Here is a 24,177-nt window from a genome sequence, read left to right on the forward strand (position 1 = left end):
AAAAGTAAAAGGGTAAGATTACACTAAATGAGGTTGTTCTAAAACAAAGTCACTTCAATATTTCTTTAAACCTTTCATTACAAAGGTAGATTTCTGTAATCTGAGGTCGATTTCTGTACTCCCATGTTCTTGTGGGGGAAGCCCTTTAAATCTGACCTTTTAATATTTATCCTTTTGTGCATCGGAGGGATTTTAAATGTACCCTTTCAGTTGGAGAAATCTATTACTTTTACATGAGAGGAAAATGATAGATTGAACCCTCCATTTTTATATATTTTTCAGTCAGGAAGTGATTCCCCCCCCTTTATTCTATAAACACGTTTTTCAAAACTCCTTCAACAATCCGCCCTGACAAGTCTTCCTTCCCCTTGCAATCATTCTGAGGTAACCTGAACCTGCTGTACTCTTCCCAGTATAGGGTGGCCTCAGTCTGGCTATGCTACACCTGAGTAAATGTGAGGGTCTTACTTATTAACGGTAGGACGATACATTCCTAAGGTTACGGTAGAAAACTGCCATTTTAGGGACAATCTCCTCCAGTCCCTTCTGTCTTCAGAGAGCTCCAGTTCACCTATGTCTTCACTAGCGTTGATGTGCTGCAGATTTATGTTGTATTGGGGAAGAAATGTCATCAGCAAGGTACAATGTGGATTTTTTAAAAATTCTAGGTGGCTTCATGGAAGGATTGCTTCCTAGAACAAGAAAGGATCAAAGCTCCCCAGAAAAACAAATCATGAGGTCTTCAGAAATGAGGAGAAAGGCAGCCATCTGAAATGGTCATGAACCCCAAACAAGTCTTCCTCTCGGTGCTCATATTTGGGGTAGCGGGACTGCTCCTCTTCATGTATTTGCAAGTCTGGATTGAAGAACAGCACACAGGTAAAAATTCTTTTTTCCTATTTTACTCATAATGGTCGTTTTCAATGAAATAAGCTGTAATGTTTACAGAGCTATAGAATGTCACAGTGTTTCCAACAACAACAAAAAATAGACATAAACTGTAATCCCCAGCTCCTAAAAGGAAGGATGATTATGCAGTTCTGGTGGGCATTTGTTCCGTGGTGGGGATAACACTTGGAATTTTTATTATATCAGTGGGGAAGCAGCATGGCCCATTAGCCCAGCACGGATTGCTTGTAGAGAATTGTCTACTCAAATGTGTAGCATGTGTCCTACTTCTGGGGTGTCCTGTAAGCACTGGGCACAAACCTAAAAGGAACTAAATATACAACTAAATATCTCCTTTAATTCCTTTTTAATTAATTGAATAATAGTACCTTACATATATAATACAGTTTACAAAATGGGCCACAAGCATCAATAGAGACCATTTATTGAAAGCTTAGCAAGTGCCTAAAGTTTATAGGTATTTTCTCTAATCCTAATGACATCTTCCAGGGTGTGATATTCTAAGTTTATAGATGAGGAAGCTGAGGCTTGGGTAGGCAAGGAACTTATCCCAGACCTCGCATGTGGAGGTCTATGTGTAGAGAGAAACCTCTGGTTGTCTCTCTGCAAAGTCCGTGCCCTTCCCTACACTTGGCTTCTGTGCAGGGCAGGGGTGAGGGTGAGGAAAGGTGAGTATTATTGCCTTCTATAGTATAGATGAGGTAACTCAGACCCGGAAACCTAGTGACTTGCCCGAAGGTGCAAAAGCTGAACGTCCAAAGTGAGACCCATGTCCAGACTTTCCTACTTCTCATGTGCCCTCAAAGAACCTTTTATCCAAAAAGGTAGATAAGATGCACATATAATAAATGCTGTAGTATCAGCATGGATACTGACTTGTAAACCTAAGCTATTCACAAGTTCACAGATGTGTAACCTCTTCTGCAAGTTGGATTCTTAATTTTGAGTTTGTAATTTTTCCAAGTTGGGGAATTACGTCCCCCAGTTAAGATGTGCTTATACTGTAATAAATAATAGCAAATATATTTATTCTCTTAAATTGTATTTGTAATTTGCTAGTACTTTCTCTGATTCTCTATATGTCTTAAATGATCTACTCATGATAGTGAGTGTAAATCTTAGAACCAAGATTCCTTTAGTAACCATCTTACTGAAGAAAAGTTTTTCAATAAGACTTCCAGCTGGACTTCTGCCTTATCCCACGCTGTGCCTTGGGTTGTAATTCTCTAGTTTTCCAGGTCAACTGATACGTGTGTATTTTATATGTGTTTTATCTCTTAAAATATGATGTATGTTATTCTTGTGTGAAACCTCTGTTAGAAATATACACATCTAACAAAATCCCCTATTAACTAGTGAAGTTATATACACATATTTTAAATATGCCAAGTAGTGAAAATCAAACAGATCCTACCAAATAACTTATGTTACTTCTTTTTTTGAGAATTTCCAGAATCAAATTTAGTCTCATCTGTCCCAAACTAAAATTGTTCCCTGGATTTATCTGACACTGTAAAAATCTATCTAAATAACTTCTGAGCATTTTTATTCAGGATCCTTTTTTAAAATAAATCTATTTAAACTAAAAAGAAAACAAAAAGTTCACTCTTTTCTCCTCTATTTCTCCACCCAACTTGTGACAACTACCAATCTATTCTCTGTATCAGGGGGCTTGGATTTTTCTTAATTTTTTTTTCAAGATTCCACATATAAGAGAGAGCAAGCAGTATGTCTTTCTCTGACTTATTTCATTTGCTTAATGCCATCAGAGTCCATCCATATTGCAGATGGCAAGATTTCATTATTTTTTATTGCTGAGTAATATTCTTCATTCATTGATGGACACTTAGATTATTTCCATATCTTGACGACTGTAAATAATACTGCAGTGGGCATAGGGGCACATGTATCTTTTCGAACCAATGTTTCCATTTTCTTTGGATAAATACTCAGAAGTGGAATTGTTGGATCATATAGTAATTCTATTTTTTAATTTTTTGAGGAACCTTCATACTGTTTTCCATAGGGCCTGCACCAACTTATATTCCCACAGATGGTGAACAAGGGCACCCTTTCCTCCACATCCTTGCCAACACTTGTTATTTTTAGACTTTTTGATAAATAGCCTAACAGGTGTGAGGTGATATCTCACTGTGGTTTTGATTCGCATTTCCCTGATGATTAATGATGTAGAACATCTTTTCATGTGTCTGCTGGCCACCTGTATGTCTCTGGAAAAAAGGTCTTTTCAGATCTTCCCAGTTTTTAATCAGATTGTTGGTTGTTTTTTGGGTTTTTTGGGTTATTGAATTGAGGTTTTTTTTTTTTTTTAAGATTTTATTTTTTTATTTGAGAGCGAGAGAGAGCAGGAGCAGGGAGGAGGGACAGAGAGAGAGGGAGAAGCAGGCTTCTCACTGAGCAGGGAGCCTGATGCGGGGCTCGATCCCAGGACTCTGGGATCATGACCTGAGCCAAGGGCAGACGCTTGACTAAGCCATCCAGACACCCAGATTGTTTGAGTTCTTCATTTATTTTGGATATTAGCCTTTTATCAGATGTATGATTTGCATATATTTTCTCCTATTCAGTAGGTTGCCTTTTCATTTTGTTGATGGTTTCCTTTGCTGTGCAGAAGGTTTTTAGTTCGATGTAGTCCCACTTGTTTATTTTTCCTTTGTTGCTTTTGTTTTTGATATTAGATTTAAAAAATCACCCAAGACCTATGTCAAGGAACATACCACCCTATGTTTCCTTGCACTTTTATAGTTTCAGGTTGCATATTTAGGTCTTTAATTCATTTTGAGTCACTTTTTGTGCATGGTGTAAGGTAGTGGTCCAGTTTCATTCTTTTGCATGAGACTGTCCAGTTATCCCAACACTGTTTGTGGAAGAGACTGTCTTTTTCCATTGCATATTCTTGTCTCCTTTGTTGTAAATTAACCATGTAAGTATGGGTTTATTTCTGGGCTACCTATTCTGTTCCATTGATCTATGTGCCTGTTTTTATGCAAATGCTGTTCTGTTTTAACTACTTTAGCTTTGTAGTAAAGTTTGAAATCATGGAGCATGATGTATCCAGCTTTGTTTTTTCTTTTTCAGGATGGCTTTGCCAAGACAAATAATTTGTTGGTTTTTTTATTGGTAGTATTTTTCATGATTACTTTAAATATAAACTTTTTTAGCTTTCTTTTCAACCTCTAAGTAGACATTTTTTCCTGATTTCTACTAGTTTCTTTTTGATTTACACTAAATAAGTAGTGATACCTGAATTGAGCTTACGGTTCAACATTAGCATCTAAGCTAAGAATTATTATAGCTAACATATGAATTATCATAGTTAACATAGGAAGGTCTCATATAGCTATTATCTCACCTCAAAACTCATTGTTACCAATCCAGAGTCTGTAGGACAGAACTCAGCATACTTAGCCCTAAAAGTATGTTATTTTTTTGGTCAGTGATAGGGACTTACTGTGTTGGTGTTCTATTCAGTTCCTGCATACTATTATCAATGGCAGCATAGCCAAAACAGATAAGTACTTTTAATATTTTCTTCTGCTAATGCACAATAAACATCATTAGGCCCAGGTTGTTTTAACCCTCATACATGTGTATGAAAGTGAAATGTAGTAGCTACAAGCTTCTGATTTCAGGCAAAGTAAAGCCACCTTATTGCTTTTTCTCAGACAATTGCTTCAGAACCTCATAAGCAAACTGGCCTCGTGCTTTGGTATTTCTTAGGAGATTTCATCTTGCTTTTCTTCAAACTAAATATATTTTGTGGCATATAAAGTTTTGCAACTAGACTGGATTGACATAATTCTTTTCTCTTGAGTCTCTCTGATGGGAAAGAATGTTCTTTTCCTCCAAAATCAAGCTGTTCATCCTGATTGTGATGTTGCTGTATTGAAATTATATTTTGTCCCAGGAGATCTTTGTATACCTGAGCTGGAGTAAGCCGCTTGTAACATGGAAAGACTTTCTGCTTACAGTCAATCACATACTCAGGAAAATAGAGTTGTTTTTCTTTTAGAAAAAAAAAAAATCACTCATTTGATTTACTTCCTCCACTTTTGATGAGGATGGCAACCTCATCAAAAATCTTTTTTAAAAAAGATTTATTTATTTATTTATTTATTTATTTGAGAGAGAGAAAGAGGGCCGTGGGGAGGGGCAGAGAGAGAGAGAATCCCAAGCAGACTCCATGGGGAGCGCGGAGCCTGATGCAGGGCTTGAGCTCAGGACCCTGAGATGATGACATGAGCCAAAACCAAGAACTGGATGCTTAACCAACTGTGCCACCCAGGTGCCCTTACAGCCATTTTTTTTTTTTTTTTTAATCAAATGAGCACATGCTCCCTCTACTCACCTCCGGATGCCACTGAATCTTGTCTTTTATGTGATCTTTGTTCATCTCAGGGTCTCTAAGTTAGCTGTTCTGTCTCCCTAAAATATGTTTCTTTGGCTGTTTCATTGCTGGCTTTCCTTATCATTCAGGGTATAGTTTAAATATCACCTTCCCTCAACATCTTATGTAAAATAGGTGTCCTCTGATGTTTTCTCCCCCAGCACCTGTTTTAATTATTTCCTAATCTGACCTCATGGCACTTATTCCTATCTGTAGTCATGCTTCATGTTTCTTTACATACAGTCTACTTCTCTCAATAAAGTATAAGCTTCTCAAGGGCAAGGAACTTACACGTCGGTCACCAGAGTAACTCCACCCCCTGTTCCCAGCTTTCAGGTCCTGACTTGAATCTTCACTTCACTATGAACCCCCAGCGCGCTCCAAATTCAGTGTTTATTCTTATTCCCCAGTCACCTGTAACTTGCTTCACCCAGGGGCCTTTGCCTGGCCTTTCTACCAAGCCTTCTGAGTCTCCAACTCAACTAACCTTCTGTATTATATCCTCTCTTCTCCTCACACAAATGAAAATTAGGGCTTCTTAAAATACCGCAAATGTTAAATGATAAATCTTAGGAAAATGGATATAGAAATATTTGGATACACAGATTTCCATTCAGAATTATGGATGGGAAGATACAAACACAGAGCTCAGAACCTGCTCTCACAATGCTTCTTGCTTATTGGTATGCCAACAGAGTAGTTAAGGGTTCATTGAGAATCGATTAAAATAATTACTAGGTCATTAGTGTGGACTTTGAGTGTGAGTGTAAAGACCTACTCACTAAATAATTCATGGCAATAGGCAGGTTAATGCCTGTTAGTATTGATTTGGTGTATAATACCATCTAGTCCAAAATCTCTCATTTTCCTAATAAAAATAAACTCAATTGCTAAAGCGTCACCTAATCCCAGCCTCCTCCTTTCATAAAGGAGCAACTAAAAGGCTTAAATTTGTATAGCCAATAATAACAAAACTGGCACTAAAACATACTTCCTGATAACTGCTTATTTTCCATACAGTACTCCTCCCCTTACCCTTCTGTTATTTTCCTCCTGCCTTCCCCTTGAGATGGTTTTTTCCTGCTGTTTTCCCCTTGAGATGAGATTCTTCCTGCCTAATCCTCTCCTCCTGCCCCTCTTGGACTCATAATGCTTTTGAATTACTGATTTGTTTCCTAAAGTGTCTTGAACATAGTCATTCCAAAATCCAGCTGAGAAGTCTAGAAACCAGATGCCTCACCAGGAGCAAGGATATAGTTTCTGTTCCCCTGTTGAAAAAAAAAAAATCTACCTTCACAGAGAAGACCTTTAGTATTCTAACAGCCTCAGACTTCAAAAGAAAGACAACTATCATATGATCTCCCTGATATGAGGGAGAGGAGATGCAACATGAGGAGTTAAGGGGGTAGGAGAAGAGTAAATGAAACAAGATGGGATTGGGAGGGAGACAAACCATAAGTGACTCTTAATCTCACAAAACAAACTGAGGGTTGATGGGGGGAGGGGGGGTTGGGAGAGGGGGGGTGGGGTTATGGACATTGGGGAGGGTATGTGCTATGGTGAGTGCTGTGAGGTGTGTAAACCTGGTGATTCACAGACCTGTACCCCTGGGGATAAAAATATATTATATGTTTATAAAAAATAAAAAAACATAATTAAAAAAAAAGAGAAAGAAAAAAAAAGAAAGAAAGAAAAAAAAAAGTCCACCAGTGCAGAACCAATGTCTTTGGAAATAATGTATTCTACATTTCTTTTCAAACATAGCTTCCAGGAGTAAATCAACCAACTAAGAGTTTTGGTGGAAAACTTCCTGGTATCCATTTCCTCACAGATTGAAGGGATAGAAAATTTAAAAACTAAGCAGGGATTATTTCTAAATAAAAGAAGTTAGCTTTCATTAAGTGTTCTCTCTTGTTTCCCCAAGTCACAGATTACCAAAATTATATTGAAGTGTATATAGGAGATTGAAAGTAAATATGTTTGTGCTAATGAAACAGAATTAATCACTAATCTCCCCTTTACTATTCTGTCCAGCTTTAAGCTCCATCTCTTGTGAAGTGAATCAGCCTGGGTTGTAAACATTTGCTTTCATCTCCCCAGCTGGAAGCCCACTGAGGGTCAGGCCCAGGGTGCCTGAGGCATAGGAGACCCCGATTAAGACATCAACACAAAGACTTGGGAGAGAGATTTCAGAGACAGAGAACAGCTGACAATTTATGCAGGAATATATCAATCTTTGGTGTCATCATAACCTTCTAGATCTGTTTGTGAACTTCGTTGTTCTAGATATTTCATTTTGCCTCTTCTGAAGAGTTTAACAACTTTTGAGAGACTATTCATATGAAACACTCACATAGGGATATATGTATAAGTCCCAAATCATTTAATTAATGATTATCATATTAATGGAACTATATCTTCCCTATAGAATAGCTAAATGCACTTGCTAGACCCCCCAGCTTTTCTCAGATCAGAGTGTTGGGGGGAAAATGTACTTCTGATGGAGTCACATAGTGAATTTGGAATATTCTTGTGGGAGTGTTTTTGCTCAAGTCATGAAGAAGCCTCATCAGCTCACTGTTTGCAAAAGACGACATTTCATGGTGTCATTCCTCAAGATCAGTCTGGGTGTCTGTCTTTATCTCTGGCAACTACAGACTATGATACAAAATTACATGAGACAGTTTGGTACAGGATAAATGGATGGGCTCTTAATGTTGCCTGGCAATCCTCTGTTCCCTATTAAGCTTTTTCTCTCCTGTTTTCCAGAGAGTTTCTGAAATGCTGCTTTCTCTTCAGCCCTCCAAGCACGTCATCTCCCCAATATCTAAAGAGACAGCTTGCCTCTACTCTTACTTTACAGAAAAGAGGGAGCATCAGAGGAAATTCTTAGAGCTTGTTGCTAACAGGAGGATGACGGAAGTAGACTTCCCTACTTCTACCCCATCTCTGGCTCTTCTTTTAGCTTCTTACTTCCTCCTCCATCCTCCTCCTCCTCCATCTTCCTTCTCTTCATCATCCTACTCATATTCTGTCTCCCAAAGCATCTGTTTCTTCAGTGATCTTGCCCATCCTCTCTCTGTGTGTTTTCTTCTGCATTTTCATTACTTTCTCCAGCACTTCCTTACATCTGTATTTCTACATGGTTCAGTCTCACCCATCTAAAATACACAAGTCAAGTATCTAATGTTTCTTTTTTTTTTAAGATTTTATTTATTTATTTGACAGACAGAGATCACAAGTAGACAGAGAGGCAGGCAGAGAGAGAGGAGGAAGCAGGCTCCCCGCTGAGCAGAGAGCCCAATGCGGGACTCAATCCCAGGACCCTGGGATCATGACCTGAGCCAAAGGCAGAGGCTTTAACCCACTGAGCCACCCAGGTGCCCCAAATATCCAATGTTTCAACTACAGTTTTCTTTTTCCCCCAATCCACTTCCTCCCCTTTAACTTCTTAAAAGAATTTTGTGTACTCACCATCGTCTACTTGTAACTCTCTTCTCACCCTCCCCTTGCTGCAGTCTGCCCCCATCAATGACTGGTCCCAGTAACCTGCCTGCCATCACATCCACTAAGTCCTGACCATCCTCATCTTGGATATCAGCAGCCTTCAAATGCCACCTTCCCTTGACATCCACAAAGACAGACTCTTCAAGTTTTCCCACTCTTCTCAGGCTGCATTCTTAGTTCCCTCTCCAGACTACTGTGTTCCTTTTATCCTTAGATATTGACATTCCCTACCCTTGGCCCTCTTTTCTTGTAACTCTACATGGTTTTCTCATATAATTCCATCTGTAACCTGGTTCCCCCACAGTTCCCATAGTGTCACCTGCTTCCTGGGCATCTGTACTTGAATGCCCCCCAGATCTCTTACACTCAGTAGCTATAAAACCAAACTCTATTTTTCTCCAAAGTCTGTCCCATTTCTCTATTGAGGCAGTTGTCTCATTGAAAGCCCTATTTGCCAATTGGGATGCCTCCAATTTTCTTGTTCCTCCTCTTGGGTGGATGTTCTTCTGGGCCCCCCAGTGGTTCCTGGGACAAACCTAAACTCCATAATTGAGCTGTCTAGGCTTTTTGTGATATGACCCCTTCTTAACTCTCTAAGCTCATGTCTGCACGTGTTGCATTTATTCTCCAGCTGTGTTACGTTCCTTCCCGTGGTTTGAACTGGCCATCGGTGTGTCACATCACCTTCAACCACCAGGCCACGAGATCTGTGAAGGTGACACTAGCAACCCCTTTCACTGTTGCGTCCCCCATGCCCCGCAGGTGCTTCATTTGGCCATGATATCATGGAAGGAAAAGTCCGTGATGGTAGTCTGTCATGGTGACATGCTTCCACAACTTTATCATGCATCATTTTAGTGACAATGGAGTTAAATTTTAGTATGATTCAATTTTATGGTTTTTCTCTAGAATAAATTTTAATTTATTCATTAGTTATTAAACTTCTGTTCTTTTACTCAGTGCCCTTACTTCTCTTATCTTCTCAATTTCACACTTCTGAAATGTCTTTGTTTTCCAGAACACTCACTTGGGGAGTCCATCTGTGTGCCACACAGCACAAAATTCTTATCCACAGGGGGCGCCTGGGTGGCTCCGTTGGTTGGGCATCCAATTAATGATCTCAGCGTCGTGGGTCAAGCCCGAATTTGGGCTCCATCCTCAGTGCAGAGTCTGCTTCTCTTCCCCTACCGCTCCCTCACCTCAAATAAATAAATAAGTCTTTTACAAAAGTTATTATCCACAGTATCTGTGATTTTTAAAAGCCTAAAAAGAGGACTGTGGGAGCAGAGCTGACATCAATGACATTGACAGCTATCATATCTGGACGCCTCCCATTTGTTTGGACCCCATCTCAGAAAAAGAATGAAATGATCCCGTGCACATGCCATTTTCTTCTTTTCACATGACATTTAGCTGTAGTGGCTGGCTACATAGTTAAGAATCTTGATGGAGAGAGAATTTACCTCATTAATTTTTCAAAAATTGAGAAGGCCAGAAATTAACATCAAACATGGTTCAGATGGATTCAGAGAGGAAGCAGCGGAGAGGGAAAACGTCCAGCTGTTCCATGCCGTGGCCGTGCACTGTGCACTGCACTCGTGGAAATGCCTAAACGTGCTCTTAATGAAAACATCACAATGATAAATGTAGAATTCTAGAACGCTTACCATATACCACGTGGGTAGAGTCACAATTAATAGTTGTTTGCAGATGGAAAAGGATAGATGTACATATTTATATATTGCCTGGTGCTGGGGACAGCTTTCACATTATTTTAATAACCAATTTATCATGAATTATTAGTTCATGTAAATTAGGCTTGCAATTGGCATTTCTTACAATTTGAAATATACTTAAAAGTATGAATGATTTTTATCATAAGATATTCGCAGTGCTTTCTACATGACCCACCGCATAATAATTAACTAAGACATAGTAACACTAAGAAAAATTCTCAGTTGAGAAAATCTTCAGATGCACAAAGCCAAAGGATATCTAGTAGTGGGAGAAAAGAATAGTGGCCAGCTTTCACACACTCAATAAACCAATGTAGGTTTTACTAAGCCTTCTTTTAAGTTTGCTCAGGAGAGAGACAAATCCATAAAGCAGTCAGCCTGCTTGTGATCATGCTGCCAGAAATACACTGTAAACAATGAAATTGCCTCCGAATTTTGGACTCAGAATTTTATGATTGACATTAAGGGTCAGTGCCTGCATTTTAGATCCATCCCCAGAAGCAATTCAATAATCAACAGAAATCAGAAGTCCATTCACTGAACCACTGGCAGAAAATTAGATAGGGACTCCCAGTTTGCTTTGGATCAGAGGTATGTCCGATAACCTACAGCTAAGGAAAAAGACATAACTGCAGCCTGAAATCCTGTATTCAAAAAGTAAGATGCTATGTTTTTGGAAGAGCTATGAAGACTGATAAGCAATCTAGAATGGATGAGAAAATGGTGATGTAATTAGATGGAAAATGGGTTGTAATGGAAAAGTCTAATAGGTTTTAATTCTATTTCCCGTCCTTCTGAAATATTTTGCATCAGCTTGATTGAGCTTGTAAAAGCAGGTGTGCATTTGAAAAAAATCCAAACAAATTCAAATTATACTATGGCAATATCCATTGAAATTTAAATAGCACAAGTCTTTTTTAGTTCACAGCAACAGGTAGGCAGCTTTTCTCCTCTCTATCTCTTGCATTTAAATTTCATGCCCTCTGTTTACAATTGGCAAGAGTCAGGTTATCCTTGATTTCTGCCAGGATGCCAAGTTAACTTGGCTGATGTTGGATTCCAGAAGGCAAAGAGCCTTCTTCCCTGAAGCTATTTCTGATTAAGAAGAAAATGAGATCTCAGGTGTATTTTTAGCATCTGGAATTCCTAAATATTCATTTATTCAGTTCTGACTTTGGGGACCCTTTGGGTTGTTATATGTTTTGTGTGTACAGTGAATAGCACTGCTCCATGAATCATGATATTGACTTCAAACAACTGTGTTGCCATTCCTTCCAGAAGGCTCCCTTGTAAGGCTCATATAACTTCATAAAGGCATACGTCTCGGCATTTGTACTCTCTGAATATTCATGTGAGCCACTGCCGGCCAAGGGCTGCAGAGAGGAGAGAGGACTCCTCAAAGTGGGGTTTGTGATTAGTGTCATGATAGTTCACCCGCCTGGCCCAGTGGGAAAGGCACAGACCTTAGGAGTGCGGTCGCGGTGGTGGCTTTGCCAAGAGTAGCCTTGTTGCTGTACTCTGGCTCTTTTGTCAGATCCTAACAGACCACATTCCTGACATTGGTGCATAAAAATGGCATCTTGTATCGCCACAATGTTTATGTCTGCTTCAGAGCAAGCTGCTCACCAGTCGTCTTGAGAACTAATAGGGTGTCCTGGGGAAATGAGTAAATCATCCCTTGTTTTTGACATTTTCTCCCCATTACCTCTTAGCCCTCCCCCAGACTTCTCCTTTCTTTTTGCTGTGTTTCTGTAGAATTTAACTAAACTCATGGCATGCTACTCTGTTTCTGCAGGATGGTGGGCTCTCTTTTTTTCTACAAAGATAATTTCTCTTTTAAAAAAGCTCACATAATTCAAAAAGAGTCACTAACATGCGACCGAATACTACAGCCTTTTACCAGGTGACTGTGCTTTGGGGAGAAGGATATAGTGAGACTTTGGGGAGATTACAGGACACTGGCCCTGAATTAACACTAATTTCAGGAGACTTAAAACGTCATTGTTAGAGCAGGGGGTTGGGTGATGAAGGACGTTTGTAACTCAGGTCTGTGTCACAGTGAGTGGGTCATCCAGAGCCCATCCTGTGATTATATCCCTGATTCCAGGATGCACAATTGGAATAGACATACCCAACTACCGGCAGAATTTCCACCTTGCTGAGAAAAAGGTCTCAGGAGAGAAGTTTACCAGAAAACTGTATGTTACTTCCTACCTGATATATATTTTAGGGAGGAAAATAATGATTGACGACCACCAAGGGAACTCTCACAGAGTAGCTCGTGGCCTTGGCCGAGGCCTGAGGCCCACCTAGATGTGCCTCCTGACCTAAAACGTAAGGAAGTTAGTTACACGGTTGTTCAAGTTGCCTTTCAGCCCTAAAATGCTGATATCTTGATTCACTTACAACTCATTCCTTTCAGCACTTTTTTTCCTTGAGTAGTCAAACCGGAGATGTATTGGGTTCATATCTATTTCCAAATAACCAAATAAAAGTTATTCTCTAACCAAATAAACATGGCCTTGGCACGCCTGCACATTTTCAGTGATCGATTGTGCAATAAACGCTGATAGTTTCCCACACTCTTTTGTTTCCACGTGCATCAGATTCGCCTTTTCCCCTCCTTCTTTTTTTTTTTTTTAAGATTTTATTTATTTATTTGACAGACGGAGATCACAAGTAAGCAGAGAGGCAAGCAGAGAGCGAGGAGAAAGCAGGCTGAGCAGAGAGCCCGATGTGGGGCTCGATCCTAGGACCCAGGGATCATGACCTGAGCCAAAGGCAGAGGCTTTAACCCGCTGAGCCATCCAGGCGCCCCTCCCCTTCTTCTTGAAGCCCCACCTTTTCCCTGTGGAGCCCTTGCTGCCTTGACATGAAAAATGTGCGTTCGTAAGTCTAATGGATAATTACATCAAGGAGGGAGGGAAATGATATAAATTTCAAATTCAAAATAATTACCCAAGTCTTAACTATAACTAGCCGTAACGAAATTACCTTTTTTTTTCCCCCTTCAACTATTTTTTATCGTTGTGCGTATACCAGGCTGATTTTTCATTAACTTTTCATGCTGTTTGTACCTCTATTCCAGGTTGCATTCAGCCTTGCAAGAGAGCTTTGGATAGAGTCCCACTCACAATAGAGCACAATATTGTATCTCTTTAACATAAGACAAAGGCTCTTACTGTAGTGGTAGGAACAGCATTTTTATTAAGATTGGTTCAGTGAACGGAAGGGACAGGCCCACTCCCATCTGGGATCGTATCTCGGCAGTCGTGAAATTTCTGAGCAGTTTGGAAGGCAGATCCATTTTTTAAACATTTTATAAGAAATTTATCTGTTTCATTCATTTTCAGCATGTTGAAACATTTGCTCTTCAGTAATGATAACACACAGCAATGGCAATCCCGCCTGTTCCTCTGGGTCATTAGAGAGAGTTTTCAGCTCTCTCCCCAAACACGACTTCCCAGCACCTTGCAATACCACATTGACTCCCAACATGTCAGGAAAACACCCAAAAGTATTGTGTAGAACCTTGGGTTTTAAGTAGCAGAAATCTGTCTCCATAGAAATTAAACTTATTGTAGATAAATAGATAGATAGTTTCAACAAGAGACTTTCTTTGCCTAACCCAGCCGCTAGGAATCCACAGTGGTTTCAGAAATGGCCACATCCAGATTTCCAGCAGCATCCTCTTCTGGACTCTCTCCACCTCTGTCTTCCTCGCTCAGCTGCGCTTTCCTCTGCACAGCACCATCCTCCGCAGGCTCCAGAATCTGACGGCAAAGATACCCAAGGGAAATTCCAAGCTTTTACCATCCTTCTTGAGAACGGTTGCAAAGATGGGACCCTCTCTCCGCTGACACTCATAGCAGTTACTGGAAATGGACTCTTACCCATCCTGCTGGGGTGGGGTCCTCTACTAACCCTCACACCAGTTTACTTATGAAAATAAATACTATCAATGCCCAGCCTGTTACAGACCTTCCTGCATCTTGCAGTAAGTGACAACTGACAGCCTCATGGTCACGAAGGGGGTGGGCAGGATGGAGGCTGTGTTGCAGAAGAGGCCATGAAGGCAGGTTTTAAAACTGTAGCTGACATCCATGATGCCCCCTCCAGCTCTGCAGAGTGCAGTCGACCAGCTCTTAAAGGAACTCAGGAAGTGACCTCAAAAATCACAACCAGCAATGACTCCGCGGAAGTCTTCCTATCTCTAGGACAACCCTAAGTTTCTAAAATCCCCAGAACCACTATTTCCTTAAGTGGCTCTTTCCTATACAGACAAGTTACCTGAAGTCAGCATTGTTTACCTCCTTTTGTACTTGTGACAAACCCATACAATAGGCACTGTTGTGATTCTCAATTTATAATAGAGGAAACAGAGTCACAGACTCCGTGGGCACACGCCCATGCACACACAGCTGGTAGTGGAGCAGGGTTTCCCATCCTTTTTCAGATCACAGTCAGCTGAGAAGCTTTGCTAAAAATGTGGCTCACGTAAGTGTCACACTGGGACACTCAGTGCAGTGGTTGTGGAATCAATTGGGGGACCTTACAGTTTATAAGATGGCCAACATTATTCTGACAAGTAACCAGGTAACCAGGCTTAAGAGCCCCTGATCTCAAGACAAAGAAGCAGAATGGCAAAGGGCCAGAGGGTTTTAGCTATTGGATAAGCAATAATAAAGAACAAGAAAAAATAATTTATTTGATATAATTTGTGACAACCTGTTCTATCAGGAAAAGAGCATTCATTCTGGAAGAGGTTGGTGGTAACACACTGGCTTTCTCCTGCAATCACTGCTTTTCTTTTTCTGTATCCAAAATTTATTCTTAATATAGGCAACTGTTTCCTCTATCAGCCATAGTGAAAAAACACGTTATCTCTTTGGCTAACAATCATTCTTTTTTTTTTTTTTTTAAGATTTTTATTTATTTATTTGACAGAGAGAGATCACAAGTAGGCAGAGAGACAGGCAGAGAGAGAGGAAGGGAAGCAGACTCCCTGCTGAGCAGAGAGCCTGACGCGGGACTCGATCCCAGGACCCTGAGATCATGACCTGAGTCGAAGGCAGCGGCTTAACCCACTGAGCCACCCAGGCGCCCCGGCTAACAATCATTCTTATAATGTGAAATGTAAAACCCCAGGGTGATTCTAGATGCTTTTTCTTCTGCTTGGAATAGTCTTGCCCATCCCCTCACCTAACTTCTTCTTATGCTTCAGTTCTCAGGTTGTGTCACCACTGCTAGGAGACCTTCCTTGACCTACCCATATCTATTAGGTTCCCTGGATATAGTCTCTATCGGCACCTTGTACCAGTTATCATAACTTGCAAATGCGAATTTCTTCGTGTGACTGTCTGATAGTCTAGCACTGACCTCTCACACTGAACTATAAATTAGTGACCATATTTGATTACTTAGTGCTATATTCTCAGCATGCTCTACAGGGCCTGACCCATGTTAAATATTTGATAATTCTCTGTTGAGTAAATGAACAGGTAGACTTCTTTAAGAAGTCACTGATAACCTGAAGAAGACTTTAAGAAGACACCCCCTTTAATGGAATTTCTTAGGAAAAAAAAAAAGAAGAAGAAGAAGTCAAGGTGCTTGGGTGGCTTGATTAAGTGTCTGCCTTCGGCTCAGGTCATGATCTCAAGGTCCTGGGATCGAGTCCCATGTTGAGCGCTCTGCTCAGCAGGGAGCCTGCTTCTCCCTCTCCCACTGCCTCGGTGATATCTCTCTCTCAAATAAATAAAATCTTTAAAAAAAAAAGAAGAAAAGGAAAGAAAGTAGTGAAGAAAGGCTGGGAGAAACTTAGCAAGGGCTTAGGGAACAAGAAGCAGAAGCTGATAAGGAGGCAATTACCACCTGCAACCAACGTGTAGGTGTAAGCAAACAGCCATAAATTATGAAATAGCTAAGGACTCCCTGGAAAGGGGCAAGTCATCAGGTCATTCACTAGAGAAACAAGAGCTAATTCCCTGAGAGTCAGATCTAATGTTCTTGGGAGTATTTTGTTGTTGTTGCTTTTTTTTTTTTTTTTTCCCACAAAATGTTAGAACTGAAAAAGACTTTCAGTAATACTTATCCGGTAGTCACCCCATTGAGGTCCCCATATTCCAGGTGCTTAGAATCCTGGGAGCTTGTAGACTATGTTAAAAATTTCTGAAAGGCCAATGAAGTTTCTCTTTCTCTGTAATCTGGTTGACTGACTTAACAGAAAACAGAAGTCTTTTGCATTTCTTCCAGTCAGATGAGCTCCATGAGGTTACATGTCCACATTATTGATTAAAATGAGGAAGTGAATGTATTTTGTTTGGTGGTTTAATCATTGAGAAATACTGAGTCAAAGAGGAGACAAAATGGGTATTGGTGATTTTCTCCAGAGGCAGCTCTCATCAACCTTATACCCAGAGTCTGATATTTTAGAGAACTTGTTCAATGTTTAAGTGCTGAAAGACATACTTTTTGGTATATAGATACATACACACACATACCTACATATACATATATGTATATATTTATTTTTAGGTATAAATATTTACATATAAATATATAAAATGGAAACAGGTAAATCAAAATTAATGTATGTTCACATAAATGCATATAAACATAACTCTTAATGAACTTCATCAATTACTGAACAGAAATCATTAACATTTCATTATACCTGGAAACTAATGCTTTTAGGGTAGGTAGGATGGGAATGGAGAGGTCAGTAGAAACAGCAGCCATTCTGAGGAATAGTGGACAAGACAGTCGGAATTCTCTGACAGAACTGCGGGCCCCTTCCATGGCTATGAGAAGGAAGCTGGCAGAGAGGTCTGGTAGCAGAGATGGTGTCCCAAGACCATGGCAGCGGGTGTCCGGGGTACACGGTGAGCATAGCCTCAGAGGCCTTAGTAGGAACCATAGGCTGCATTCCCCAAAGCCAATGCAGATATATAGGTTGTTGGTATTATTTTGCTGTTTATTAAATCTCTTTCTAGAGTACTTTGGTAAGTACTCTTAACTGGAAAGAGTTTTTAAGTCTGGTTTTGACGTCCGACAGCCTGGGTTCAGATCCCACTCGGTCTATGGAGTTCAAACTCCCTGATGTTGAGCTCTCTGAGCTTCTGTTTTCTCATCCATAAAATCGACTATTAATAATTTCTTCCAAGGCTGATGTAAACATATTAAATAACGTCAGACTAACTTAGCACAAGACCTAAAGTAGGGCAGATGAGATTCTTCCTGTCCTGAATATCCAGATAATTTAAAGATAGCATACATTTTTCATGTATCATTTGGGTATGTTCCTCATCCTTTGGTCATTAAATGTTTGGTGAAAAGTGAAGTCTGGTACCTGGTTAGAAAGGAAGAAAAGCATCTCTATTTAGAGATAACAACTTCAGTATTGGAGATCCTCAAAAAACTATGAGAATTAATAAGTGGGTGAGGCAAGGTTGTAAGATACAATCAGTAGACCAAAATAATTTGTGTTCCTACACATGCAGTGAGCAATCTGAAATGCAATTAAGCATCACATTTATAGGGGCACCTAGGTGGCTCAGTCAGTTGAGCATAGGCCTTCGGCTCAGGAATGATCCTGGGGTCCTGGGATCGAGCCCCGCATTGGGCTCCTCACTCAGTGGGGAGTCTGCTTCTCCCTCAGCCTCTCCACTGCTGGTTCTCTCTCTCTCTCTCTCCAATAAATAAATAAAATCTTAAAAATAAAAGAATTATATATATAATAGCACTTAAAAGAATGAACTATATAAAAGAAATGCAAAATTTTGACAGCAAACTGTTATTTAAAGAATGACTTAGCAATTTACCTGCCCTACAAGAGATGTGGGAGAGGTCTTATTAGTCGAGCCCTAGATCCATTCTACCCCAGGTGATTACTAGAAATCAAACCTGATTTTGAATCAGAATCACTGAAGAGCTCGTTAAAGCATAGACAGGGATCCCAACCCGAGTTTCAGCTATCACAGGTCTTAGGTGTGGCCTGAGAATTGACATCTCTGACAAATCCCCAGGTGATGCTGATGCCGCTGGCCTCTAGCTGCACTTTGAGAACCACTGGTGTAAAGTGAGCATTGTCCTAGCTGTTCATGGGTGACAGAATGAGCATATGATCTAAATTTAAGCCCTGCAACGTGAAGAGATTTCTGCTGGAAGACACGACATACCTAATTTGGGGAATGAACAGTGTCCCCTCCCGGCTCCCCATCTTTTTTTCCTCTGGGACATTCTGTTTCTGGATGTGCAGCCTAGAAACAGCAGTGGCCATCTTGTGACTATCTGTGACCATGAAGGGACGTGCCTCATCGTGACTCGGAGGCTGGCCGGAGCAGGGAACTGGAAGAAATCTGGGCCCATGATGACAAGTGGCTCTACTGACACCTGGCCTAGGGTCTGAGCTTCTAATTATGTGAGAAAAATAAATATCTTTATTGTTTTGGCCAGTTTGAGCTGGAAATTGTTGTTTGTTAGAGCACAAAGTATCCTAATTAACACAGAAATGTCAGAGAACCTGAAACCTATAAGGGAATGGAAAGAATGTACGTAGAAAAAAAACCCATCACATACAAAGGAGGACATGTCAGACACACAGTGTCAAGCAACAGCAAACAGAGGAAACCCCACATTGAACGAAATGAGAGAAAGCAATGAGGTGAAGGCCAGTAGCAAATTACCAAAACAAACCTTTCTTTAGGTGGCAGAAATGAAACAATCCAGAGCAAAAAACTCAGCTACAAAACTCCAGTGAGGAACTCTACATTGAACATTTACACTTTTGCAGTAGGATTTATTTTAATGTGTTCAAACCCTGAGGCAAAACCTCTGTCTTCCTCCATCTGCCTTCCCAGACCAAACTGGTAATAAATTACTCGACTCGGCTTATCCCTAAATAAAGAAAATTAGACTTGCCCATTTCTCCGCTGGGCCGGGAGCTTCCCCTCATGCTAATGAATAAGACACGGAGGCCTAACTTTTCTCGAAGGTTAGCCTCTCAAGGGCTCAGAGGCCGACTGTCCTGAACCATCCCTTACTATGAAGAGAAACATCAAATTGTCAAGCTCACCTAGGTAACCAGGGCACAGCCTTGAGGTTAAAAACAAAAGTTGTCAGAATCAATTTTGAAATTCACTGGGAGCCACTGTCAGACAAATGAAGTGGCGGTGATGAGCGGATTCGGATAGAAAGTGATGGAAGTCAAGCAGCTGGCATCAGCCCCAATTAGAGTATGGCACCGGAGGAGCCGGGGTGCGCTCATGGCCACGTGCTCCCTTGGAATAAACAGGCTGTCACGGCTACGTCAGGGCCGAACAATTAGCCACATCACAGATCGCAGTTGGATTAGTCAAAGGGCCAGCGTACTCTTCAGCTGTGGTCCCGTGGCCATTTCTATCTAGGTTCAAGACAGCAGGTGTAGCACTTGGTGTTTCACTGCCCAAACCCAAGGCAAAAATGAGCAGCTTCTCAGCACAATTGAAAATAACACAGCTCCTTCAGACTATGAATGAATGCCACTTCCTGGAGTAAAATGGGGGCAGCAAATCCCAGGAACCAAAGGGCTCTGTCCCATGGATTTGTAGGAGAATAAAAAGGCAGTGGTGCCTTGATTAAGGGCTTACTTAATGAGATCCAGCTCCCAGGTGGCCGGAGGACATCTGAAGTGTGGGCATGGCGTCTTGATACTGCAATGTTATCTGCTTTCGCCTGCTCTGTTTATTTGCTACATAAATCTTGCTGTGTAGTGGGATTTTCCAGAAACACTATTGGCATCTAATTTTGAATACAACTCAAGACTTCTGACCTCCTGGTCCTTCCATTATCCCTCACTGCCTTGAGAATTATCATAGTATTTGGTGTGGCTATGAATGCATGACATCATTGTCCTATTAAGGAGTACTGTGGGTAGAAAAGTAGCGTGATCGTTATATAAAAACAACAGAGAAAACATTTTAAAGATATTTTAGCTTAAAATTTTCCAGGAAAAATGAAGTCTTTGCCCCCTAGGCTCTGATAAAAGACCAGAATTGAAAACAAAGGAAGATTTATGTACTCCAACACAAAGTACATTAAGTATAACATCTTTATGTTACATCGTGTTTATAATTGACAGTTATTTTTCTGTTTGATGGGATAAGACATGATTATAGGGCATAATTTTTTCAATACTCCTATGATTCCTTGCTCTCCTTTCAACTCCTCCCAAATTACTTAGGTATTTCTCGGTAAACAGTGAAATAATATTATCTTGAAAAAAAATAAGTATTCTTTGGAACAGAAAAACATATATTGCTACTTAGATGCATTTTTTACTTTTCATTTTTCCTTTCCTTCATCTGTCTTCCAATACCTGCAAATGTGTAAATGTGCAATCCAAACCCTCATTCTCTTAAAGGGACTGTCTGTGCTTATCATGAAAAACCATCTGTCAAAATGAAACATCATTTAATGTTATTCTCACATAATTTAAATACTTACCTACAGTAGGAAAGGCCCATTTGCTTATTTATTTTATATCTGTTTGCCTCATGTTATATTCAGAAGTCATAAAGAACTATGACTTAACTGATGATAAACAAAGACTGAAACCAGGGAATTCTGAGTCTTGGCGCTCAGGACACCATGGGCATGGGGACATGTATGTAAAAGCAGCTCCAGCCACAGCTGCGAGGGAAAATCTAAACAGCCAGGTGAACCATGATTACAGGGAAATCATACAGGTCTAACAAGGAATAATTGGTGGATTTTCCAGAAGACAAGCAAAGTAGGTTAGTAGGAGACTCTGGGAACAGGTAATAGGTAGGTGTCTAGGTGGGAAGATGGTTGACATCAGAACATTTCAGAGGAAGCAGCTCAGAGAAATGGAAGACTTCAGTCCCTGAAAACCTGGAGAAATAGGCAGGGGACCAGCAAGAAGATGGGCCCTGAGTAAGAACAGGGTCATGCAGTTTGAGCGTACTACAACATAAACAGAAAAGCAAGTGATAGAGAATCTGGGCAGTAGGCACCCCTCTTGCCTCCAGTTGCCCCTCATCCAGACTTCATCCACCAAACACAGCACATTTGGAGGAAAAAAAGTCGAATAGAGCTCTGGAAATATTTTACCAATTTGGGGTGAGTTTATACTGACAGCAGGAGATCTCTGGTTATCTCTGTGGAGTTTCCTCTGAGATGACAAGGGAACCATCTTCCATTTCCACCGGTGCTATGAGAAGTGGGCGCTCAGGACCATGTACACTCCAGAGCAGTACCAGATGCTTGATTAGGAGGCACCCTACAAGTCCAAAATATTTCAACCTTTTTATCCCAGCTCATTACTGAAACCTGCCCGTCAGTTATAAACATACGATACCTGTTACAGTTCCCTTCTTGTGTAATTTCAGAGAGCGTTTAACTGACAAAATTGACTCATCAATAATGAGACCTTGGAAAATTTTCAACATGAGTCTTCTATGCTGCTTACATGTGAAAACCAGGGGCAAGATGGCACCCATGAAGAATGCTAGATAATGGACTGAAAATGGGCGACCACAGCCGAAGAACTGTGAACAGATTTATTCTTTCTTAGTCTAAGAAAGATACTGCTGCAAAGATTATCTTCCTAAAATAAGTCCCCATCATGCCATTGGCTAAAACTCCAGTAACTCTCTGTTGCCTATAGGATTCAAACTCCGTAGGCAAGTATTTAATACAATTTAAAGTGTTGCCACAACTTATCTTTCAAGACCATCTACTCTTCTACCCATTGGACACTGAAAGGTCTTTCCCACCCAGGGAAACCCTCTTTATCATTTAATGCCAGCTTGAAGCCATACCAGCCACAAACTGTCTAAAATACAAAATACTTGTCTTCAAATACACACCCATCCACTCACCCACATACATCAAGTGCACTGGCAAAGTCTGAGGATTATTGTTTTCCTTTTCAATTATGAGGAAGATCTAGGTTAATAAAAAAATGGTTTTTATATGAAAATAGGGTATTGCATACAGAGACAAATTTGTCAACTCCCTTAGATAGCTGACATCTATCTGCAATATTTACTGCAGAATTTATCAAAATTTAAAACTAAAATTTTCATATTATATCATTGCAGTTTTTTGGCCTAGACCTTGCATGGTAAAGGGATGTGCTGTGCTATGAAAATGAGCGATGCTTTAATTTAAGCTTTATCCCTAAATTTTTTACCATTAGCTAAAAACTAAACTGTAAATATTAAATAAACTGCCATTCAGCATAGTTGAAAATAAATTATTATATATGTAAGACTTAGGAGGCCAGTTTTATTATACAAGTCATAAACATATTTTCCTCAGGTCATATGCAAAGTCTTAGGGAATAAGAAACTGTTGCTAAAACAGCAATTACAACAAAATGGGAACAAATTGGTTAGGCTAGTAGGCGAATTTATCCAAATCCAATAATAGCACTAACAAAACAAGAGGGCTAGTTTTCCAATGGAGCTAATCATTAATATGGGAGACTAAGAAGAATGATCCTTAGTTAATGATTCTGTTCAAAGTTTAGGCTCAGCTAATTTTACACTTAGTGTGGGACTGTCTCTGTTTCCTCAGAGGCCAACAAAACCAGTTGAAAAAATACACAATTCAGTCGGTCAATACTTTGGGTGATGATGTCAACCAATTATTAAGAATAATGTGTGATTGTGTTTCCTGGATGTTTATGCATTGATTAATCTTTCAGAAATCTATTTGAATGTCTATCTGTGAAAGCTGAAATTTTCCTCCAGACATTCAATTTTTGTTGTTGTCTCATGAGTAAAATAGCTCACTTCTACTGAAGTAAAATGCAAAATTTACAAAGTGAGTGGGAATGCTAAAATTTGCAGACATATTTTTGATAACTTATATCTGTTAAGTTTTGTGATTTTCCTACATTTGAAAAATGTCTTATCTTTAGTACCTTAAAATCTCATTCTGACTTTAAGTTGTCCACTCTTGACTACCACTTGAAATTTGGAAATACAGGTTATTACCTGTGTGTGGGTAGAGAGCTAAAGAATATTTCTGGTGCAAATAATCAGACTTTTAGGAGTTTCTGTAATGGCATGCATCATTCCACATAGACCCAGTTTTGTATAACATAATATTCAAAAGAGTAGCCAAAGAAATTAAAATAGAACTTCACACCCTGCAATTGCACTACTGGGTATTTACCCCAAAGATAACAGATGTAGTGAAAAGAAGGACCCTCTATACCCCAATGTTCATAGCACCAATGGCCACAGTTGCCAAAATATAGAAAGAACCAAGATGCCCTTCAATGGACGAATGGTTAAAAAAGATGTGATCCATATACAGAATAGAGTATTACGCCTCCATCAGAAAGGATGAATACCCATCTTTTGTATCAACATGGACAGGACTGGAAGAGATTATGCTGAGTGAAATAAGTCAAGCAGAGAGAGTCAATTATCATATAGTTTCACTTACTTGTGGAGCATAAGGAATAACATGGAGGACATGGGGAGATGAGAGGAGAAGTGAGTTGGGGAAAATTGGAAGGGGAGACAAACCATGAGAGACTGTGGACTCTGAGAAACAAACTGTGGGTTTTGGAGGGGAGAGGGGTGGGGGGATAGGTGAGTCTGG

The 24,177-nt window shown here is 40.1% G+C and overlaps 1 protein-coding gene across 1 annotated transcript in view; it reads left to right on the forward strand.

Moving 5' to 3' along the window:
• Nucleotides 1-683: 683 nt before the first annotated feature.
• CHST9 (carbohydrate sulfotransferase 9) overlaps nucleotides 684-24,177 on the forward strand; it is a 186,150-nt gene continuing 162,656 nt past the window's right edge. The window contains exon 1 of the mRNA XM_032859712.1: nucleotides 684-879. Coding sequence (XP_032715603.1) covers nucleotides 774-879 — 106 coding nt within the window. The 5' untranslated portion in view covers nucleotides 684-773. The remainder of the gene's footprint in view (nucleotides 880-24,177) is intronic.

This window comes from Lontra canadensis, unplaced genomic scaffold (assembly GCF_010015895.1).
Source record: "Lontra canadensis isolate GAN:19392208 unplaced genomic scaffold, GSC_riverotter_1.0 scaffold17, whole genome shotgun sequence".
Lineage (NCBI taxonomy): Eukaryota > Metazoa > Chordata > Mammalia > Carnivora > Mustelidae > Lontra > Lontra canadensis.